This window comes from Enoplosus armatus, chromosome 7 (assembly GCF_043641665.1).
Source record: "Enoplosus armatus isolate fEnoArm2 chromosome 7, fEnoArm2.hap1, whole genome shotgun sequence".
Taxonomy (NCBI): Eukaryota; Metazoa; Chordata; class Actinopteri; order Centrarchiformes; family Enoplosidae; genus Enoplosus; species Enoplosus armatus.
This window is the reverse complement of record NC_092186.1, coordinates 13110311-13133328: the sequence shown is the minus strand read 5'-3', so window position 1 is coordinate 13133328 and position 23018 is coordinate 13110311. Positions and strand designations below refer to the sequence as shown.

The 23018-nt window shown below is 42.6% G+C and overlaps 1 protein-coding gene across 2 annotated transcripts; it reads left to right on the top strand.

Moving 5' to 3' along the window:
* Positions 1-443: 443 nt before the first annotated feature.
* cdc34a (cell division cycle 34 homolog (S. cerevisiae) a) lies at positions 444-14418 on the top strand. 2 transcript variants are annotated; one of them, XM_070908551.1, is made up of 6 exons: positions 444-462; positions 1583-1740; positions 10846-10932; positions 11247-11344; positions 12783-12917; positions 13071-14418. In XM_070908551.1, exons 1-6 carry the CDS (start codon positions 444-446, stop codon positions 13291-13293), a joined length of 720 nt encoding a protein of 239 aa, XP_070764652.1. In that variant the 3' UTR covers positions 13294-14418. The 2 variants fall into 2 exon arrangements, with proteins under 2 accessions (XP_070764652.1, XP_070764651.1); XM_070908550.1 differs by lacking the exon at positions 444-462 and having other exon boundaries at positions 1355-1740.
* Positions 14419-23018: the final 8600 nt, after the last annotated feature.

The following is a 23018-nucleotide window of genomic DNA, read 5'->3' as shown; positions in this document are numbered from 1 at the left end:
ATGTTTTAAATTATTAAACACAGGGAAAGGAAGGGGGTTCTGTTTGGTGTCATGACACTGAAGGTATGGGGCTCCAAATAATAAGTTGAGTAGAACAAGTCAAGTGAAGCAGTGTACTGAGAGGCAACCCACTCTGTCTTAATTCTCTATTGGTTCAGTTGTAGTGAGTTATTTTACCAAGTTTGGCTTGTGACATTGAAATATACTCTCATATGACTCTGATTTCTGAAGGTCCTGTCTTTTTATTTCTCCATATTTGATTATCAAGCTGTACAATGTAAAATGTTTTAAAGGGGACAACATAAATTATCCGCATTCCCTTTAAAGAAAGTCCACCCAAATTAAAAATAAAGGCTGTAAGAAGCTGTTGTAGTCTTTTCTTTTGTGTTACAGTGAACCAATAAACACCCACATATGCCAAAGTTAAAATATTTTCTGTGCGTATGAGGAGACAACAGATGGGTAACAGAATAATGTGTGGGTTTTATTATATTTTTTATTTTGACACATAGAGACTATTATTGGCACATTAACACGTGAATGTTTGATCAAGTTGAAGAACTTCAATTCCCAGAAAGCCTTGCACGATAGAAGTAATCGAGACCTCCGTACTGACTGACAGCTAGCAGCTGAGTTGAGTAAAGTTCAACTGACAAAACTGCAGGTTTTGGTTTTATTGTTTTATGTATAACTAGTTTCTTTGAACGCAAAGGTCGCTCAACCGATCTGCTTTTCTCTATGATAGCAACACACCGGAAAGAGGATAAAGGCTAGCTTTTGTTAGCATCACTGTCAAGCTAACTAGACGGGATAAGTTTCCCGTGTTAACTTTCAAAATAAAACCCCACTCGAAGCCTTTACTGTAGCTATGTTCTTCAAAGGTTAGCTAGGCCAAATGTCCGCTAAACGTAGCTATGCCTGCTGAGCTGTCAAAAATAAAGAGAAAACGTATAACTAACTGCATCATATATTTTCACAACAGGTACGTTGTTTGGTGTAGTTGAATTAGCTACGTAGCTATATTTGGCTAAGGTGTTGCCCTTAGCTAGAGCTAATGTTAAATAGCCTAAAAACCAACGGGGAAGTAATCAGCTAATTCGAAACAAAATTGACAGAAAGAAAAACATAGCATTACCTCAATAATAATTGGGTGTATATAACAACAAAAATAAAAAATAAATAACACTACAGGGTGAAGTTGCGTTCAAAAATATAAATAGGGGACTATTTCGAAAGCTGTAACCGGAAATCGAGAACAAACTGAGGCTGACTTGATAACAGTAACGTTAGGTTTAGATGGTCGTTAATACCTGGGGCTCCCCGGGATTGTTCACAACAACAGAGGAAGCCGCACCAGCTCTGACCAAATAAAGCCCAGTCGCGATTTTCAGATCCTGTTTTGGAACCACACTAACGGAAACCAACGTTAACGCGTTCTTGTGAGAAGGGCTTCGATCTTCTACTGATAGCTATTGTTTGTACCGAGCTAGCTTTGTCCTTCTTCGCAGTCACATCTGTGGTGGGTTGCTGATATATTTATACAAATCGTTGTGGAATATGGCTCAGCATGGACATCATGTAGCCAGTTCCCAAAAAGCACTAATGCTGGAGATGAAAAGTCTCCAAGACGAGCCAGTCGAAGGATTCAAAATAACTTTGGTGGATGAGTCGGACATGTACAACTGGGAAGTAGCGATATTCGGACCCCCAAATACACACTACGAGGGTGGTTATTTTAAGGTGAGTAGCTAATGTTAGCTAGCAGTCGATCTATTGTTCTTTAGCTGGTAGATTTAGCCTACATTTATTTTAATATACTCATAGAGGGCAGCCCAACGGCTAACCTTAGCCCCCAAGTTACCGTCTTCAACAACAGAAGGTAACAGTTAATAACGTTAACTTATATTAGCTAATAGGCAGTTGTTCCCCGTTTAACGTTACTGTGATAAGACAGTCTCACCTTTGTTCAACTTTAAATAAACTCAACTCAATCTGGATTGTTACATCTTAATGTTACCATCTAGTAGACATCAAAACTTTTTTTCCTATGGCTTATTTTTCCTGAAAATAGAGATTCACTGAGGTGAATTGGGTCCCTTATAGTGACAGTCAGCACATGATCACGTTTGACAGAGTTACTTTTGTGTTAACATGAAACAAAAGGTTGTTAGCATAACCGCCTCAGTCTTTCAACGTTACTATGATTAGCCACACTCATCAGCTAACTAATTCAATCATTTCCTTTGTGTTTACCATTACAAATCAACAGCCCTAGTAGGTTGAATAGGCTTTTTGTTTGTATATTCAAATTAACCTATCCATAATGCATGCTGACCTTGCTTTTGAAATGTAGACAGCCCCAATCTTGGTAACTCATAAGTCGTTTAATTTGTTTTCCTGCATACTTCCTCCCTTGAGAATGAAAATGTGTTGGTGTCACAGATGTGATGTTCCTGTTTTTTGAGTATGTGTGTAGTTGGCAAAGAGGTTCAGCAGTTCTTCTTCTCTAGCACTTTATGCTTAATTGTAAGATCTTTTTGGAGTAGCAGGAATGTCAGCTCTGTGTTTATTTTCATGGCACCGTGGCTGTGACCCTTGACCTGTTAACTACTGTATGTTTGTACAGTTTTTTTGTCCCAAAAGTGGAGCTTTGGTATCTGATTTTAGACTCACCCACTCTAAGCTACACACCTACATTGTAAATATAAAATAGGGTTTCATTTGTTGCTATGGGAGAGAGCCTACTGTTGACTTGTCTCAAACCAAAAGTGTGTGTGTTTGTGTGTGTGTATGTGTCAGAGAGAGAGAGAGAGAGAAAATCAACTTCAGATATTGCAAAACACTGAGGGGGTTGTTGCTCACTTGAGTTTCAAGTCCTATACTAATGTGGTTATTCATCCTGTAAAGCACTATGATTTATTACTTTGTCTGGCAAAGTCAAATAAACCCCGTTAGTGCTGCTTCAAACTTGCCCTAGATATTTACTTTATTGGGCATCAAACAAAACATAATGAGGTTTTATTACGGCGGTATCTGGTAGTTATGTCTTTCTGAGAAAAAGGCAAGAATAATATAGGTCAGGACCCTGAAAGAAGATTAGAGTATCAAACAAAAATAACAACATACTCAAATGGTCTCTTTACAAGGGCTTTTTGTCATGGGCTCATGGTGTCCTAAGTCCTGCTTTAGCCATAGTTGTTCCCACATTACAGCTAAACTGTTGTATGTATCAGTAAAAGGCTCCCATTGTGTTCACATTATCCAGCATATTGCAACTGCTCTCTGTTTGTAAACCGTCCCTTCAGCTGTACAGTGCTTTGTGATCCCAGTCCTTGAGAAGCTAGTTCATTTTGCCTCTGGTCTTGTTCAAACCTGTGAACACAAGCAGAGGGCCCCGGCCAGGCTACCGTAGACGGTGTTCAGTGTATCTGTGTGTGGGTGCTGTGTACAGGATTCCTTTGTCGGGCCAGGAATGCACAGCCTGGCTGTGAAATCCACCGCATGGTTGTGACTCATTGTTCTGTGCTGGGTTTCCATCCAACCTGTTTGCCATATTCTAACAAAAAAAGGGGGGGAAAACACTCTGTTCTGACCAGGTTACCCAAACAAACACGCAGTTATGACATGCTGCCGCTGCCTGTTCATCCGAAACAGGGCAGGTAATGACATCATGTGAAACCTGGCTGAGTCAGGCATTTATTTCACATGGGTGTTGTTCTCAAAGAGTCACACCATGACGACTACATCATGACTGCAGGCACGCAGTGGACTGAGACATATTGACATGTCATTCAAACAGCGTTAGATAGCTGTCCTGGACTTTATCATAATAAATTGACCATTGACATGTAGGTCTCACAATAGGCCCTGATACTGTCACCCATTCATTAGTTCTGAGACATTTCCAAGCTTGAGGTCTCTCTGTATGCCTTCTGCTTTGTCGTGTGAAGTATCCCTCCAGGCTCTGAGTGTCTGATGATTACTGGCAGAGGGCCAGATGGTCCCAGAGCCCCGCCATGGTCCTGGGACATGTATGAAGCAGAGCAGCTGAGTTGCCTACCCTCAGAGTACAGACTTTAAGGAGTGTTTGAACAGTGACCCACTGTGTGCAATGTTATTGTACACATTCATTTTGAATGTCCAGACAATACAGTGACTATGAGGTTTTAACTGCCTACTTTATGTAGTCAAGTACAATGTTAATCTGAGGTTTAAATATGAAAACTTTGGAATGGGGACATTGATCATTATTTGTTGATCGTGTCATACAATCATGACCGAAACATAAAAACTGTCCTGGTCATTTTCTATCTCAGTGTATTTACTAATAGATCTCTGGTCCGTGACTGTTTGATTCACTCTCTCACTTCTTTTTCCTGTCTCTTATGGCTGTGTCAGACTACAGGAGTTTTAAAACCCTCACCAATTTTGAAATCGGGTTGCATAATGCACATAAGGAGAAACTTTGCAGCTGTTCTTCTCTCTAATCTCAAACATGCACACACTACAAGATTAGTTGTTGTTTTTTGTGCGCCATTATTATTTACTTAAAAGAATAATCTCATGGGGAAGCAGATGTAAACAAAATGGAGACTGATGTGGTGCTCGGAAAGTACCAATGTAATCATCTAGATTTTAATGTTAAAAAAATATAGGGGCCACCCTGATGAGTCTGTGAGCAGTTCAGGAGGTTTAAGACTGGATCTTTAAACCCCTGACATTACCAGATAATCTTGGCCGAACATCGGTACCGACCAAGATCCCAGACCAGATTTCTCCTCCGATTGTCGGGAAGAGTGAATCGGGGATAAATCATCCAAAAACTTCTGTAGTCTGAGCCCGGCTTTAAACATCTCTGTCCTCTCTCCTCATATTTAATTAACCCTGAGGAAGTCATACTAAAATAAAGAGGTGAAATCTCAGTGTTTTTATGAAATAATACAGTCACACTCCTATTAAAATCACTCCACAACCATAACAACTTATTTGCCAGTATTCAACATTTCATCTTGAAACATTATGCTAAGCACAGTCCCTTTATACAATGATTGTTTTTTAGATGTTTTGGTCTCCTCAAAAACATTTTAATTTGGTGAGGAGCTACTTGGTTTTGATTTTCCCACATCAGTCTCCTCAGGAAATCTCACAATTTATGGATGCTTGCAGTTTTGACTGATACTTGCAATGTATCTGCATTAAAAATCAAGATAGAAGAATACTTGAAAATGAATGAACTTTTCTGCATATAACAACCTAATTCGTAACTGTTATTTTGATCCCCAGTCAAATGAAGTAATTACAGTACCTTCCAAGGGGCCCCTAACAAGCTCAACCAATAGGCTTTGCCTTACATGGCGTAAAGTACGGCATATCCAAAGCTCTGACTTTGTTTTGCTGAAGTATGAATTTCATATCTGTGCAAGGCAAAGACACCAGCTATACACAGACAAAAACAATCCAACTTTTCTTTCACTTTAAGTGGAACTAATTAGATAATTCAGCTTTTGGTTAATGTTGAACTCTCAATTTCTCTGTATTCATAATTTAAAAAAACTGTTTTTATAAATATATATATCGCTATTACCATTTGTATGGTGGAGTAACATAAAACACCAGCCCACTACATTTACTATGCCACTGTGCTCTCCATGTCAATAGGCTTATGGGGTTAATAAAACAACAAGGACGGCCATAAAGACTCGTGCAGGTCCATAAACTCCACTCCAAAACTGTGACATTGCGTTTTTTGTGATGCCAGATTCTGTCAGTTCATATTTAGCAGATTTGACCTCTTCCTGCTTGGTTTTGTGTCATGCACCAGAGCAGCAGAAAAGGGTACTGTGCTCTATATCCACAGCTATGAGGTTATCTGGTTGTGTTTCACAGAGAAGTTTGTCACAGTGATGTAAACGATGCTACTGTATGTGTGTGCAGTGACAGAGCTGCACTGCTGAGGAAGAGCCTGGGATCTGTTTGAAGTGCTGCCGTGCCAGCACCTGGCAGCTTTAATTGTCATTTCTGTTTCTGCATATAATTATGATGTGAATTGGGTCTCTGCAACTCAAAATATCCTGTGAAGCGGAACATCTTTCATACCTTTTTCTTCCGCCTCTCAAGCGGTTTTCTTGAGAGGCTTACTAAATGCTGACAGGCTGCTTCTTCACAGCAAACATGAAGAAGAGGGGTGTTGCCCTTTGGTTTTGGCCTGGGCCTGTCTGTCGAATGATTGTCAGAAGCTAAAAAAGACAAACACCCAGCTCTGTTGAGCAGCCGACTCTGTGTTTGTGCCTTCCTTCCTTCCTTACTTCCTTCCTCCTCGGGTGCATGCTACATAATTTGCACAGGCTCCATGTTGGCCTTGCAGTAGCAGCGGAGGGGAGGGTACAGGCAAGAGGACCCAACCCGGCTGCAGAGGGCTTGGCCAAGCCCAGCTGAGCCGCTGGAGTCATGTTTCCCCCTCTGGCTGTGTCACAGAGAAACGAGAGCAGGGCAGAGGAAAGAAGAGGGAATACAGAAACAGCCAGATCAAGAGCAGGCAGAGCCCTTCCTTACAGTGGTGCCCCTTTTGAAAGGAGAGCCTGCTGTTAATAGAGGTGAGCGTGAGGCCCCAGTAGACAGTTATAACCGTCCCCTGAAGCCCTGACCATGTGTTCTCTTTCTCTTCCTGTATGGGCCACCAGTGTGGTAACCATACCTCTGCAACATAGCAGCACAGGTTGTTTGTTTGAAATGTCCATGTGTTGCGATCACCAAAAAATCAGCTTTTGATCCTTTTCCTTCTCCTCAACGCCCTCCTCCCGAGTTCAGTTAATGAGGCAGAGGCCTGTTGGGTATGAACAAGATAATCTCTGGGACCTGTTGTGTGTGTGTGTGTGTGTGTGTTAGGGTATGGAATTTGCTCTACTCAAGGACCTTTTTCCTCGTCTGTGTGTATGTGTGTGAGGTCTGTAGAGAAGGTAAAGAGGTGCGCAGGGAGAACAGAATGATTTGTTCTGTTCAGGGTCTTTGCATTGACCTGGTTTACTTCGCCTCGCTGTATTTTCCAGAGGGTGGGCGTGTTCACTCTCGTTCCTGTTCTCTCTTCATAGCAGCGTTTTAGCTCACAATCCAAGATTCTCAGAAATTGTATTCTGTATTAGGCCTGGCCGATAATACGATGGTGATATGTGCCAGCGATAGGCACTTCATCAATAGCAATAAGAAAATTGTTCTTAAATGCAAACTGTGCCATGAGAGCACATAACGAATACGCCCTGGCTCATAAACAGTCTATCATATCCCTTGATAATGGAGTTGCTCCAAGTGACACGCAAACAGCCAATCTTAACAGGTGTGTTGTTCAGTCGCACCATCGACATGTGACACAATAATAGAAACAGTGTAGAGTGAGAAAATTAGTGCAGACTGGTTAAATTCAACCCTCTCCTTGTCTTTTGTAAAAACGACTGAAATTAAACACTTTATCATGTTACATTTTCCAGCTATATCGCCCGGACCTATTCTGTATTCTCAGTAACGAGCCTGTCAGGAGGCCTTTTTTTCCATGCTTGGCAGGAAATTGGCTGCACTTCATGTCCACTGCTCAAATGAGCTGCTCAGAGTAAATCACCTTTTGACCGTGGATGCTGTTAATTCTGTGCTCAATCCAATTATGAGGCATGACATGCAAATCAGCAGTAGCATGTTGCAGCAACTGCACTGGGGCTAGCACTTTGTGACGGGCAGAGATCTTGTTTGAGTATCTGAAGTAAAAAATCCTTCCCATCAGTGGAGTGAGAGAGTGAGCGTTGTACAGTAAAGCCTAATATGCGAGTATATAATACGGACAGGAACACAGATATAGATCTATTCTAATGTGTGCTTTACATGAGAATGATCCCTGGAAACTCCAAAAGAGAAAGCTGATCTTGGCTTTCTGAGACCCAGCTGCTTCGTCCTCTCTCTTCTCCGTCCTGCTTGTGTTTCTCCTCTTCTGTCGGCTCGGTGCTGATGAGATGAGAGACGAGCTGCTCGCTGCTGCTTCAGAGCAAATGAGCCAACCAAGCAGCCTGTCTGTGTTTAGGCCAGCTCCGTCACACTTCTCTACCCCATCCATTCACCTCCTCCCTTCCTCCCTCCATCAGTCGAGGGTCTGGTGTCACCTGGGTGGGCAAATAATTGGTGGAAATTGCTCTGCACCCAATTCCAATGATTTTAAATCTGAAGTTTGGTGCTGCTAAAACCACCTCCCTTCTTCACTAGCCTCCTGACTTTGTCCATTTTATTTTGATAATATCATGGAGCTCTAAATGGCAACTGTATGCATTGCTCATGTTTGTGGCATTTTGTTAAAAGGAATATGGTTTTAAAGCCTCCTGCTAAGCTGCGTTGTGAAATCATGCTCTTACCTTCTTACAGGGATCAATGCTCATGCTTATCCTTAATGCATATCACCACCTTCCTGCTTTACTTTGTGGCTCGCATTCGGACTTGCTGGATTGTGATGAATAAAGCTATTTTATGGGAAGTGTTGATGCATAGGTCTCCCAGCACCAGGCATTTTTTAAAAAAATTTTTTAAATTATAATATGTAGAAAGAGCCTATGTAATGAACGCAGCAGTGCTGAGTAGTTGGTACCAGTTCCCTGTGTATCACCAAAGAGTTGGGTTATTCCGTTTTGCTTTTCAGAGTTGTTTCCAAGATAAAAAGTTGAATGATGAAACTGGATGGATAGACAGCTCTTTGCCAAAGGATTTCGATTTTTCTTTTTTTTGTAGCCGTTTGCCAGTGAACTAAAGACGTCCGGGGCTTTCAGAAGTCAAGCTGCTGAAAAGCTTTTCATTCACACTGTTTTGTTGGAAAATCAAACCTGGAAGACAAACAAACATAAACCACTTTGCCCGCTGGAAGTGTTGGCACAGCTTAACATTCAGCCGAATACCCTCTAGTTCTCTTTTACAACATTTCCATCCCTGTTTGAATTGAATCAAAATGCTTTCTGAAGGTAATACTGAATGACCACTGATAAGAGCTAGAGTGGTTTATTTAAAGCGTCCTCACTGGCGGATGCTGTAGCTGTCTGCTCATCTTATTGGGGTCAACAGAAAAGTGGCATTGCATTGCGAACTAAAACAGACAGTCATGATGCGGAGGCAGGGAGTGTGAGTTTTCCCCAAATATACAAGATTAGATTTTCTTTGCCTAGTTCTCAGCCAGTGGACAGATATGATCTTGATGCTTATATTGTTTTGGAAGACAAACCAAGCTCCCACTGTTGCTGCCCCCCCCCCCCCTCCTGGCTGGCTGCTGTGTGTTGCACTGTTGCCAGCCTGTAATGTGTACGATGTTGGCTTGAACCCTGCACTCTGAAGGGCCGCCAGCTTTCTGGCAGGGTCAGTCAGACCCTGGGATTTTGTTTTTTTCCTACAAGCGGCATTCTCTCAGGACTGTGTCAGTGTTTCCTCTCCGCTCTGGTTTTATATGGTGAGAGTAGGTTTACTTTGTTGCATATCCGGATCACTTGAAGACATACAAATATATAACAAAATGCACACTTTAAAGACAAACAGAGCCTGAAATACAGCTCTAACAGACACGGTAGACAACAGCAGATTCTGTGACTATTAACCTTTAGTGTTTTGAAGCATTGATATATGTTTCTGCTACATACAGCTTGGTTTAAATGCTACATAGCAGGCAAAGAGAGATAAGACCTTTTTAATGTTGAGCTCAAGTATTATATAGAGCAAAATCCCCTTTTATTCCAAGTGAAATCCCCCCTTCCTCCTCCTCCCACTACCACTCCACCACCTCCCTGCTCCCATGCAGCCGATCCCCCTGCCTCCCGCTCGTCAGTTCACTGTGGCGAGGACCAGCTGACCATGCCGAATCAGCAAATGTGGGCAAGTGTGTGTGCGTATATGACGGGTGAGGGGGGATCAGCAGAAGGTTTCACGCTGTGAGTGACGTGCGTGTGTGTAATCAGTGTAGTGTGTGCGCCCCCCGCCCCCGTCCCGTCTCGTCCCTTCCCTTCCATGGCACGCCTTATGGAATGGGAGGAGGGGTCCTGCACACATAGGATTTATACAGTGTGTGTGTGGTTTCAGTGTGAGTACATATAATAGCAGAACATGGGTGTGAGTAGTGGATTGTCTTGTGTTGCAGTGACAGCTGGAGAGGACAAACCCCCACAATGTCTTTATACCCCCCCTCACCCACCGGTGTATCTCTAAGCTCCACACACTCGGCAGCTGAATGCACTGCGTCCCTCCCTCCCTCCCCACCATATTACATTACACTGTCATTAGCTCCTCCATGCTCTGCCACCCCAGAAGGGTTTGCCATGACTCCACAGCTACTATTTATAGGTTCCCTTCAATCACTATTGAAGCTGATCAGTGTGATTGTGGAGATCTTCATTCAGCAGACGCTTATTATGCACCAAACATGCAAACATAGGTCTTTGTGAAGTACAACGTTAAAACGTTTAGAAACCCGTCCCCGTCCTTCTGCTGCATTGTACAGACTTCTGGTACTGGATTCGGTTACCCCTGGGAGACTGCGTCCACCAGCAGAGTAGTTGTTAGCAAAAGTATGTGTGGGTAGGTTTTCTTTAAGCAAACAACACCACTAGTGCGCTAAAATTATATGCAGCGGCCTGCATGCTATGACTACAGGAATCACTCTTTACTTTCCGAGTACATTTGAGACAGTGAGGCTCTTTTGACCAAATGGATGGAAATGGTTCTCCCAAACAGAAAAAAAGTTTGGAGAGAAGTAGTCATGACTTGTCTGTTGGCAAGGGAGAAGTGTAGATAAACTGCCTGCCTCTCACGTTGCTAACATGTGTCTTCTCCTGCCCTCAGGCTCGGATCAAGTTCCCTGTCGACTACCCGTACTCTCCACCTGCTTTCCGCTTCCTCACCAAAATGTGGCACCCCAACATTTATGAGGTAACTCTAACCAGTATCAATGCTTGGACAAAACATACAGTACCTCCTCATAGCCTGTGTTGATACACGAGTGAGCTAGTGTTATACAAGTAAAAAAAATAAAAATAAAAGTGGGGAAAAAAAAACAATAGAAACACTAGATCATTGTGATGTGATTCCAGGTAAAAGTTTTTTTAGAAGGATTTTTACATGTTAAAACGTTTTAAGACAAACATTGTAGAAGAGTGTCCAATACTAGTATTTTAATCCTTTAACTGTTTCTACGTGATAAATGAAATATTGTCTGAACATGGTGTATTCTCTTGTGTCCCTAGAACGGGGATGTATGCATCTCTATCCTACACCCACCAGTGGACGACCCACAGAGCGGGGAGCTGCCTTCAGAGAGGTGGAACCCCACACAGAACGTCAGGTACACAACATAATGTTCTCAGCTCCTTAAATTCCATAAAACACAAACAAATGACAAGCAGGGGGACTGTGTGTCCTGTGGCTTACAGCTGCCTCCTTAAATTGTTTGTTCTGTTTGTTCTGCATTTTTGACTGGACAAAGATCGGATTGGGATCGAAAAGTTGTTGAATTTGTGGTTTGGAGTCTATGCAGGCATTACCCTTTATTGATGCTAATTTCCAGTAGCTTTGCTCCTTAATGATGCATCACATAACTACCCTGAACATAACGTGCAAATGTTTATGCAGCTTGTAACCCATTTCTTACAAGTTGCTGGGAGAAAGCATTACTGGAGAAGGATGTAGATTGATGCATTTTTCCAGGCAACCCTGGTTTGCCTGAATCATCTTGTTATGGTATGACAACTTGCAAAGACTTGAAACTTCCAGAAGTTTCCTTCCTTTTGGGTTTCTCACAGTTGTTATTGTGAGCTAATGTAGCTGATAGCATCAGCTGTTTTGAAATGTCTTTCTTGTAAATGTGCACAGTGGCTGTTTGATTCCAACAGTGAAATCAAAGCTTTTGAAGAGAAACAAACCTCCAGATCATGGCTGTTTTTCAGAAATAACATTTCCAAGGTTTTCACCCCATTTGTTATGTGTCTCAGATTATGTAGTATCTAGGAGCAGCAATGCTAATATTAGACATTTTTATTGATTATTAGCTAATAGATTATCAGCTCTCCTGTTCATGGACATAATTTGAAGCTATTTTGTTGAGATCTTCTATCAACTGCCGTGTAAATGCAGCAAACAGCCAAGCATGATGTATAATTTATGCACCTTTTTTATGTAATTTATTTACTTTACACAGATTTATTTATTCAACCTCCCCCTGCTTTCCCATTTTCTCTCTCCGTCTCTCTCCTTAGTTTTTTCTTTTATGCATTACGTACAAACACAAACTCTCATAGCTGTAACTGAATCTGCAGTAATGGGCCCACTGTAGCCCCTGAGCTGTTGATCACGACAACAAAACAAAAACAGTCCCACATTTTGTCTCAAGGAAAGATGAGAGTTTGTGGGAGATCACAAGTCCGTCACAAGTCTGAAGACTGTTTTAGAGAGTCGGCCCAGTAGATCCACCTCAGTTAAAGTAAAGTATAAATAATCTATAACACCATTGTCTGTTCGTATCTCTAATGAGCGGCTCTTGGCGCTAAGAGCTAAATTCAACAGATGACAGCAGAGTCAAATGGAGGTTCTGGGGTTTAGCAGGCTGGTTTTCTGACCTTAACCTTCACCCCCCCCCCTTTCTTTCCATCTCCGTACACCTCTTTGTCCTACACTCTCAATGTCTCTTGTCTCGTCTTACCTCCATCTTCCATTCCCTACCCTGTGTTTCCTCTGTCCTCCTGTATTGCTTTCTTGTATTTTAATCTGTCTCCGCTCTCTCTCAGGACCATCCTGCTCAGTGTGATCTCTCTGCTGAACGAGCCCAACACCTTCTCCCCGGCCAACGTGGACGCGTCCGTCATGTACCGCAAGTGGAGGGACAGCAAGGGCAAGGACAGAGAATACATCGAGATCATCAGGTACCCAGAGGAAAACCTCACACACAGCACTCTTTGCACTCGAAATGGGCGCCTGTCAGCGTAGCAGGTACACACAGTACCACACTGAAGCTCTGCGTGGCCTCGCCTCACTGTTTTTTTTCCTCCTCTATCTTCACTCTTTCCACCTCGCAGGAAGCAGGTGCTGGCTACCAAAGCTGACGCAGACCGGGACGGCATCAAGGTCCCCGTTACGTTAGACGAGTACTGCGTCCGCACCCAAATCCCGCCCACAGACGACGGCTCCAACCTCTTATACGACGATTACTACGACGACGAGGAGCTGGAGGACGACGACGAGGACGATGAGGAGGACTGTTGCTATGATGACGACGACTCGGGCACCGAGGACTCCTGACCTCGCCTCCCCATGAAGTCACCCCGCCTCGCCCCTGACCAGTCCCGGCCCTCATCACCCCCACACACCTCCCTCTCTTGTCATGAACTGAACTTTAACTCCCTGCCCCCCCTTCTTCCTGAATCCCACCAACCCCTCCTCATCCTCACTTAGCACAGACCCCCCTGTCCACCTTCTGTCACATGTGCAGCCACAGTATGCACACTAAAACCTGATGCATCGAAGAAAAGAAAGCTACAGAGTTGTTATTTTGTTTTGTTTCTTACATGTTTCTTTTATTTTTTTAATTTGTTGTCTGAGTAGAGGCTACACGCATGTCACACACACAGCAGCACAACTTACAGTAATAGTACTGAGAACTGGTTTAAATTTCCTCCAAAGCGTTTTAGCTCCAAGACCTACTTCTTCCTCCGGCTTTGCGTGGAACAAAGCCTATTCAATGGCCAAGTTTCTTGTAGAAAATTTTTGCTGATGATTGGAAGATTGGTCACGCCTTTTCTCGACATCTTCAGCAGAGTGGAATGTAACGTCACAGGTCAGATCAGATCAGAGTCGAACAAGCAGAGAGCATTTGCAAAGGAAGCTTCTTGGCGTACAGTGTGCGTGGTTTGAAAGGCTGAGTCACTTCCGTCTCTGAGCCGTGTGTGTGTGTGTGACCTCTGGTCAGCAGGCCGTTTGAAGCCCTGCCATGCTTCACCTCTGACCTTTTTGAGCCCCCAGGGCTTGTGCTGCTCCAAACAGGGAAGTTTCGAAAAGCCGTTCACACTCCCTTGTGCCTTCCCTCACTCCCTGATATCACAGATCTGAATGACTCGTGGGACAGACTGTACACACAGCGGGTCAAAGCAAACCCCCCTACCAGCCAGACAAACAAGGTGGCAGAGGGAGATATTCAGGCTCACAAGGTGGAGGTGGGGACACGGTGCAAACAGCGCCCTCCTGATGGAACAAGTTTCGACTTATTTATAGCAGCACCTGTCAGATTTATCCGCGGTGTGAGTGAGAAAGGTAAAAAATCTAACAGCTGAACTGAAGAATGGAATGTAGATCAGAATCCCACAGACGTCCTCTGCTGACTGCCACGCAGCCTTCATCACACAAGCACATGCTACTAGTGGCCTGGATGCATTAAGAAAAAGCAAGCTGAGCCTGCTGCTGCTCATGAAGTCCAATGTACTGTATTTAAAGAAAACCTATGCAGTCAGTGCTTGAACCTACTTAATATGCAGTGCTTTAAACGTGGCAGTAAAGCGGAACCTTTCAACAGTCTCACCAGCTGTGTACCTGAGAGGGCTTTGGTCTGACTGTGTCCTCGGTTAGAGGTGGACATGGGTAGTTGTATCCATCTTTATGTTTGTCGGTGGTTTTGAGTAGTCTCAAGAGTAGCACAAGTCTCCAGAGCAGAGGAAACAAGAGTGAGATTGTGCTCTAGCCTTCATTAGAGCCCCCTAGTGGTGGCTGTGTGTACAGGCAGGCCCCCCCTGAAATACTCGACTGAGCCATCTTGACTCACCTGAATCAATGAACGCTGCTTCCTCAGAGGAGACGAGGCAGCAGTGGGAGTGATTCAGATGATGGACGTGTAGACTGACAGGGTTTTTGTTTTCAGTCTGCACTATCAGAGGCCCTGTGGTTTCTTCTCTCCTAACTGCCAGGAGTGCTCTGTTGCACACTCCAGACACATCACCACCACCACCCAGCAGTATTTCCATATTCTCAACATGACTGTAACCATGTTTTCCGTTGCGTGTGTGTGTGTTTGAATATTCACAGATCGTTTATAAGATGTGTGGAGAAGAAGCGCAGAAATGGGAAGGCATGGGGATAGGGTTGACCTTTTTGAGCATGAACAGGAGACTGTGGTTCTTCACTAGCATGCTGTTATGACGTGTTTGTGGTTTTAGATCTGCTATAAGGGTTGGGATTGTGTCCAGAGACAAAGGTCCTCTACTCAATTTTATCTAAAACTGTTGCATTGTGAATGGGCTGAGGGTTGTCTGTTTTTGTTTTTGTTTGTTTGGGCGGGGGGCTTCTTTTACTGTTTTGAAGTAATCTTTTATTTCCAAATTGTGGTGTGAGCTGCAATGTTTTCTATCTTGTATGTATTAAGTGCTACGAATATCGACCTGATTGTTAAAAACCCAGGATTGTTCATGGAAGAATGCATAAATGCACCAACTTATTCTACACAAATATCAAACGGCAGAAAAGTATATAGAACCAAATTGACACAGCACACCATACATTTGTTATTCTAGCCTTTAATGAAGCCCTGAATGCTCAGCAATGAGTTATCAATACTCAATAATCAACTGATGTCCGTTACTCAGCCTATGACTGATCCTCCCCCCTCTGTTTTGATGCTTTAGGGTGAATGGGATTTCATTTTTGTCAAACTACTGTTATTTTTTTATCGTCTTTCCTCCCCACTTGTCCCCCAGTTCTCTGAGCTCTGATTGGTGGCAGCATCACTGAGGGGAAAAAAACCCAGCAGTTAATTACAGAAAACTACAAGAACCTCAGGAAAACAAAAAAAACAACAACTACCAACCAACAAACAAACATCCTTTTTCGAGCTGAGTGAACCTGACCCCGGGGAGTCTCACTTTTTGGCTTCAAAGGACTGTTTACAATCTCTACCTTGATATGCACATGTGGATATTTGACGATCACTTGATGTTTTTTTTTTTTTGTTTGTTTTTTTTTCTTGTTTATATTTCCTTTTTTTCTTATGGTTTGTAAATCTATTTAAAATCTGAAATAAAGATCTTTATTAGATATTGACTGATTCATATTTTTTTTATTGACGTGAGCAGTAAATGGTTGAATCTGAGAGCTTTAAAGGGTCTCATTGGTTTTCCCCCTCTTCTGTGTTCTCTTATAGACACTGAAATGGCGTGAGTGAATGAAATGTGAATGAAACTCAGGGCTGGCTCTGGGAGGTAAGACTCGTGTCCTTCCCTTTTCACTTTCACTTAATGTGTTTTTTTTTTTAAGCCTTTCAGTGGAACTACAGTGTGAGGAAAGTGCATGATGAGACGTGTACCCAGTAGTCACCCTGCTAGACTCAGAGGGTGGTGGAGACTTTAAAGGATTTCCTGACGCTTTCCATGCTTGCATCTCTTACAAGTAGGGCATTTAGGAAAGAACTTTTCTAAATGGACATGGTTTCTTTTGTTCTCTTCTTCACTCTAGGAAATGTAAAGTCTTGGAAGACACGGTAAGACATTTCTGTATGTTTTGTGAGGTCTCTCCATTACTCCCTGTTTAACTGGTTAATTTAGCTGTGCTTTGCATGAAATAATCTCTGTGCAGTTTCTTGTTTGATGTGAAGTGAGAAAGGTCGGTAATGCTCAAACATGTACAAAAGAGCAAACCTCATGCGCTCTCACATAGAAGAGCAAGAGTTATGAGGAGTTTTAACAAAAAGCCTTTGTTTGTTCATCTCAGGAGATGAGACTTAGGTATTATCTGATTGTTAAAGCTCCACATCACCCCGCTCCTCGACATGCGAGTGCAAGAAGTTTGCTCTTTTGTTACCCACTGAGTACACCATTATCTTAATAGCCATGTTGGCAGTGTGGCCCTGTGGAGAGCAGTGTCGGTCCACCACTGTGGTCCAGACTGAAGTATCTCAACATCTACTTAATGTCAGGAAACTTGCTTCAGACCAGTGTGTGCCCAGAGGATCAATCCTTTGATGATCCTCTGACTTTTGCTCTAGTCCCACCAGCTGATTTCCATGTGGTTTTGGGTGAAATGTCTCAAGAACTACTTGATGGATTGCCGTGAAATTTGGCAAAGACATTCATGTCCCCCTCAGGATGAATTGTGGTCACTTTGATTCTCTGATCCTCTTTTCACCTCGCACCACCATCAGGTCAACATGTTCATTTGTGCAACACTTTGGCTTATGACCAAATACCTACAAAACTAATAACATTCCCGTCAGCCTCTGCTGTACTTGTGTATTTAGTGCCAATTGGCCAATGTTAGCATGCTAACAAGCTAAACTAGCATTGTCAATGTGAGCATGTTAGCATTTAGTTACAGCCTCACAGAGCTGCTAGCATGACTGTAGACTGTCAGTCTTGTTAGATCAGGAGTGGTGTAGAGCTATAATGCATCACATGCAACTAGACTACACGGGTCAGATCACCAGTGATGGTGCTGAAATAAAGACATTTAAAAGCCTCGCAACACTTGTGATAAGTCTTTCTGTGGTCTGATTGTCTAAAGTTAATATTTTTATGTCGTACTGACTTCATAGACCATTTCACAAATACTGAAAGGAAGTAATTCAGAGTTTGACGAGTAAAGTCTGACAGTAATACAGGAGTGTAATTTCCAAATACCAGAAATATAAGTCATTTGATTTGTTCCTTAGTTACAGGAGTCCAGTAATTATGTTTTTATGTTATTGATTGATCACATTATGGAGCAGGTAAAGGCAGAGCCCAGAACAGTCTAACAATGCAATGAGCAAAAGGTAAACAATTAGAATAAATGAAGTAAATATTAAATCATAAATCATACAGGCGAGGAAACTAACAAAACGTCTCATCCTTTAATGTCTAATGCTGCAGAAGATTTCCCACGCTTCTTACACCCTTCCTGATGTAATTGCCTCATGTCTGCTTGCTTTCAATTATACTGAATACTTTCAGTGTTAGTAGATCATATTACATAGATCATTTTAACCTCATGGGCCCTCAAGTTTTTTGGGCCTTTCAAACATGAAGAATTCAAGAAATCCTTTGATTAAAAATGTGTGAGATGCACGATGAATTGAGAGGTGATAGCATTTACCCAGTGACAAAGGCCCAGTGGATACTTTGTGTATGTAACACCTGCTTGATCTGAGCTGTTGCGTCGTCTTACTTCTGCTGTTTTTATTTTGTGGAGAAATGAATCAGAAAGAAGTCGCATATAAGGAAGTTTAAAAGTTGCTGTTGACACTGAAGGCCTTCTGTCTGAAATATTTCCTGTGTCTGAGCAGCTTTACTGGAGACAGAAAGGGATGTTTTCTTTCACTGGCACTAGATCCAACTTATTGGGCAACACAGCTATTTTCAAGAAAGTAATAAAGGTTCCTGTCACTGTGTCTTTTCTTACAGATGCTTTTAGGAATGAACGTGCATCCTTCAAGAAGACGGAGGTAAGACAGTGCTTGTTCTTTCCCAAATAACTGCACAAACACCAGAGTGCAATAACTTTTTCTTAGCGGAGACAAATGAGCTCACATTAAGTGCCTCCAGGGGAGTGCTCGTGTGTATGTTTTTCCTCAGCTCTAATAGATTAAATCCCTCACTTTAGTGTGAATCATAGCTCTTTGTTTTGTGTATTTACGGTTCTGCGTGTGAGGAGTGAGCATGATGAGATCTGTACCCTGCAGTCACCCTCGTGATCTAGATGGTGGAGACTTAAAGGATTTCCTGACGCTGTCCTCGTCTGAACACGTGCACCAAACTAAATGTTTTTTTCCCTAAGAAATCATTGTGTGACTGCTTCATGCCCCTAGGGGGCAGCAACAGCTTGTTTCTTGGTTACATTTGAGCTGTTCGTCTGTGGTGTGTAAAAAGCCTGAGTGACCACAAAGATAATAGATTGAAGAGTCAAAAGAATCTCTCACATCATCAAATGCACCAGTCTATTAAAGTGTGTGTTTCTCTTGTTTGTTTTTTCAGCTCAAACTTCTGCAATCCTGCAATCAAAAGCTGAAAGCCACAATGTTTCCCTGCCTTTGCTCCCCAGTCAGGGGCGCTGCCATTCGCTTAAATATACAGAAATAGAAAGTAATATGGGCCATATATTTCACCCTCTCACATCAAAGTGCCAAAGTATCTTCGGGTCATTTCCACTTTTCTCATAACCCACTGCGACTTTGTAAGTAGTCTGCCAGTATAACTCACATGCTTTGCCCTCATATGCTGCTCCTGCACATGAGTTATACGGTTTATTATCTCCACTTTCTTATTTCTTCCTGGTAAAGTTGATCCTCCCATGGCTGCGGCCTGCAATCTGCCGCTTGAAAATGAAAATCATCAATCTGTGAAAGTTTCACCTGACAAAAATGTAGATCAATGTAATGTAGGCTGGTGTTTCAGGCCAGCTCTGTGTGCAATCTTTCCTTTCTGCAATCAATGCTGGAGGTTTTGCATCCTTTTACCAAGACTTCCTAGGTCATCCCATCAGCCTCCCCCCATAGCGATGTACCATCTTTGCAGCAGAGTCCATCAAATTTGTTTCCTGTGGCGACAGGTCTGACCTTTTGCCCTGCGTGTGTTCAATCCAAATGCCAGTTCAGCGGACCAGAAAAAGCAAGACACTCGAATGGTCCTGGCATTTGCAGAATTGCTTCTCTCTCTCTCTGTGGTTTCTTTCAGACTGTGTTTTTGTCTGGAAAAGGATAACACTAAACTGCAGGGTATTAACCCCTACTACTGGATCAGAGCCACATGTTACAACCCACACTGGTGACCTTGAGCCACACATGTTACCCCTTCCTCCTACTCCAGCTGGCAGTCTGGCAGCGAACTCCAGGCTCCCAGTGTCTGCACTGAGTCAGAGCCCATGGCGACCTGCGGATAGCTGGACGTACCCAGGAAAGAGCGAACTGAGTGAACTGTAACAGGCCGGCAAGGTGAAGAAATGTGAGATGAGAGGAGGAGAATAGAGAGTTGGTTAGTGAGGCAGGGATTGATTCATATGTCAGGATATGAGATGTCTCCAAGGCAACAGAAGTTGTGTGGAAGCAGGTTGGCAGGAAGGAGAAAGAGGGATGGCAACAATAGGAGAGAGTGGGGTAAAAATGGACCCTATGACGTGTCGACCATAATGAGTGACCATATGTGCTAAGAGTCAATGCAGACACACACACACACACACACACACACACACTGTAAAAGGAACATGTTAGCAAACCAGGAGGTACAGTACACCTCCTGCAGAGCCTTTGTGCAGCTCCTGGTCAGTCTGACAACCTCGTTTCCGCGTACACAGCCTCAACTCCACCTTCCAGGAAGTCAATGGGACATCAGCAGGGAAGATGTCGCGCCACAGTGATGAAACACTGTGGATCGACTCCTTCAGCTGCCTTTTACCACATGAAATTGCCTTCGTCGCTGCCCATGTGTCGGTACATCTGTCTATCCACGGAGAGGACAGGCAACACACAGAAGCACGTCTGTATTATTCACTGAGGAAGGGCACTTCTGTACTTTTGGGTCTGTAATAGCCTCCGTGTTGGACAGACAGAGATGTAGGGTCCGGCCCCTTAATGAGAGCAGAACAGACACATTAACCTTTTCTCAGGCTGTAGTCTGTCCTCGTCTCAGCGCTGAGGATCCTCAGAACGCTTGTGTACAGATCTCATTACTTTGTAAAGGAAGCTGTTCACAGTGTGAGCCTGAAGTGGTGTGACATTCAGATATTCCTCAGCAGATATTCTTCCCATGTTAATAAACTTTCACATATATCTTTTCCATTTCAACAATTAAATGGGGTTTATCTTGTAATGACACTTCAAGTTCTGTAGTAAACTGTAGTATTGAAAACATTGGTTGATGGGCAGAAAACTAATCAACAATTTTAGATTTTTGATCATTTAAGACATTTAAGACAGATTTAAGATTTTTCAAGCAAGAAAGCTCAAACACTCAAGGTTCAGTATTTTTGTGGCAATCTTTTTATTTAATATTTAGATGTAGTTTATTGTAGACACAGGTACACAACATAAAGGAGATTTTAAAGCACTGGTGCAGATAATCTGCTCTAAATTATTAAATATCTACCTAAATTCTCATCAGACAAAATGTGCGAATATCTCATACAGATCCAATGGCAGTACACATAAAACAAAACAAACAATTAAAAAATGTCACATTGGCAAATTGTGATGAGCATTTTTCACAATTTTCTGACTAAACAATACGTTCAAGAATCAACAAATAATCAAAATGAACATTAGTTGCACGCCTTATAAACGGACTAGTCTTGGGGCAGTCTGAATTGCATAATCACAACTGATTCAGATTTCTTTAAAATATGTTTAAAACAAGTGTAACAGGTCAAGGCTGCCCGCCTCTCTGCTGGCTTCAGATGACAGACAGGAGGGGGTGAGGTTTCAAATGTGCCTCTGCAATCTGTATGGTAAGTGGCTCTTTTCACAGGTTGATTACATCAGACAATGACCTCTGAGAGGACCTCAGATGGCAAGATGTGTAATTGTCTCCACTCAGAGCTCGAATAGCCGACATTGTTTACATGCCATACTGAGGCTGTCCTCATGCGTGTCCTCGTCGCTATAGGTTGAACCAGACATCCGGGTTCACTCTCACTGACTGGTGAAGAATGTTATGTTGCAGGTTTAGCCTCCTCTGTGGATCCGGGTTTCTATGTGTGTGCGTATTTGCGCATACGCATGTGAAAACAGTCATGGATATGTTTGCATGTGGGTTGGTAAACGTTATATGAATATGGATTGTCTTTGAATGTCCAGACAAACATCATACAAATATAGTTTATCACTGTTACATATGCATTATGTGTCTGAGAGCACGTAACCATACATCTGTGCGTAGGTTGATCTTTCTGTGAGTGATCCCGAATAAAAGTCCCTGAAAACACATTTTCTCAATCATCTTCTTACTATGTGAGGTGTGGTCCTACATGAACATAGTTTGCTGCCAACGTTGGAGCAGTTTTCATGTCAAATGATTTCAGATTTCTGTATTTGGGCCTTTGTTTTTCTCCCTGGTTTGAAATGTGGACCAATCAAGATATAGCAATATTTTGATCAAAATGTGGTTGTTTGGTTATGTTGCCAGGCCGCTGTCCTACCAATCTGATCAAAACACACCCACATAGTCCTGTTGAAGCAGATTAGCTGAGTTTTTAGTCAGCGGCACAGCTACAATGTCTGTCAGCCAGTTGGTCCACCACTTTAATAGTGCAAACAGACTCTTCAGCATGAGGCAAACACATACTGTATGTAGTCAACCTAGAACAGGAGCACAGTTGTTATTGGATAATTAGTTGAACAGGATTTCAAATCTACTGGATAATGGATCCAAGGGTGGGAGTTGCCATATCCAGTGTCCAAGTGCCACACCTCATGCACTATAATCACATCAGAAACAAAAGAACACAAATATATCTTAAAGTTACAAAGACAGAAGTACAAAATGTACAAGTACTGCATCCATCAAGTGGAATAAATGACACATTGATGACAAAAACAAGACAAATTCAGTTCTTCATTTAGTGCCTCTCCAGAGGAGTGAGTTGGGTGACAAATCTACTATTTGGGTGAATATAATGTCGATGAATTTTAACTTTGGTGATCCCTTCACTTTTCATCAAGTGCCATCATCAGATCAAAATGTCACTTTGTCCAATGGTTTGGTTTATTAACCAGATATCTCCAAAACTAAAGACCTTCCCATCAGCCTCAGTTGTACGTTTGGTGCTAATTAGCAAATGTTAGGACACAAACATTGTAAACATTATACCTGCTTAACATCAGCATGTTAGCATTGATGTTGTGAGACGTTGCATGCTGGCATTAACATTGGGCAACCACCACCAGTACAGCCTCACATAACAGTTAGCATGGCTGTTGACTCTCAGTCTTGTATTATCCTTACTTTAACTTTAATTGTTGCTTTTGTAGTCAAGAATATTTATTTCATGGGCTTTAAACAAGGCTGAAATTCAAATGCAAG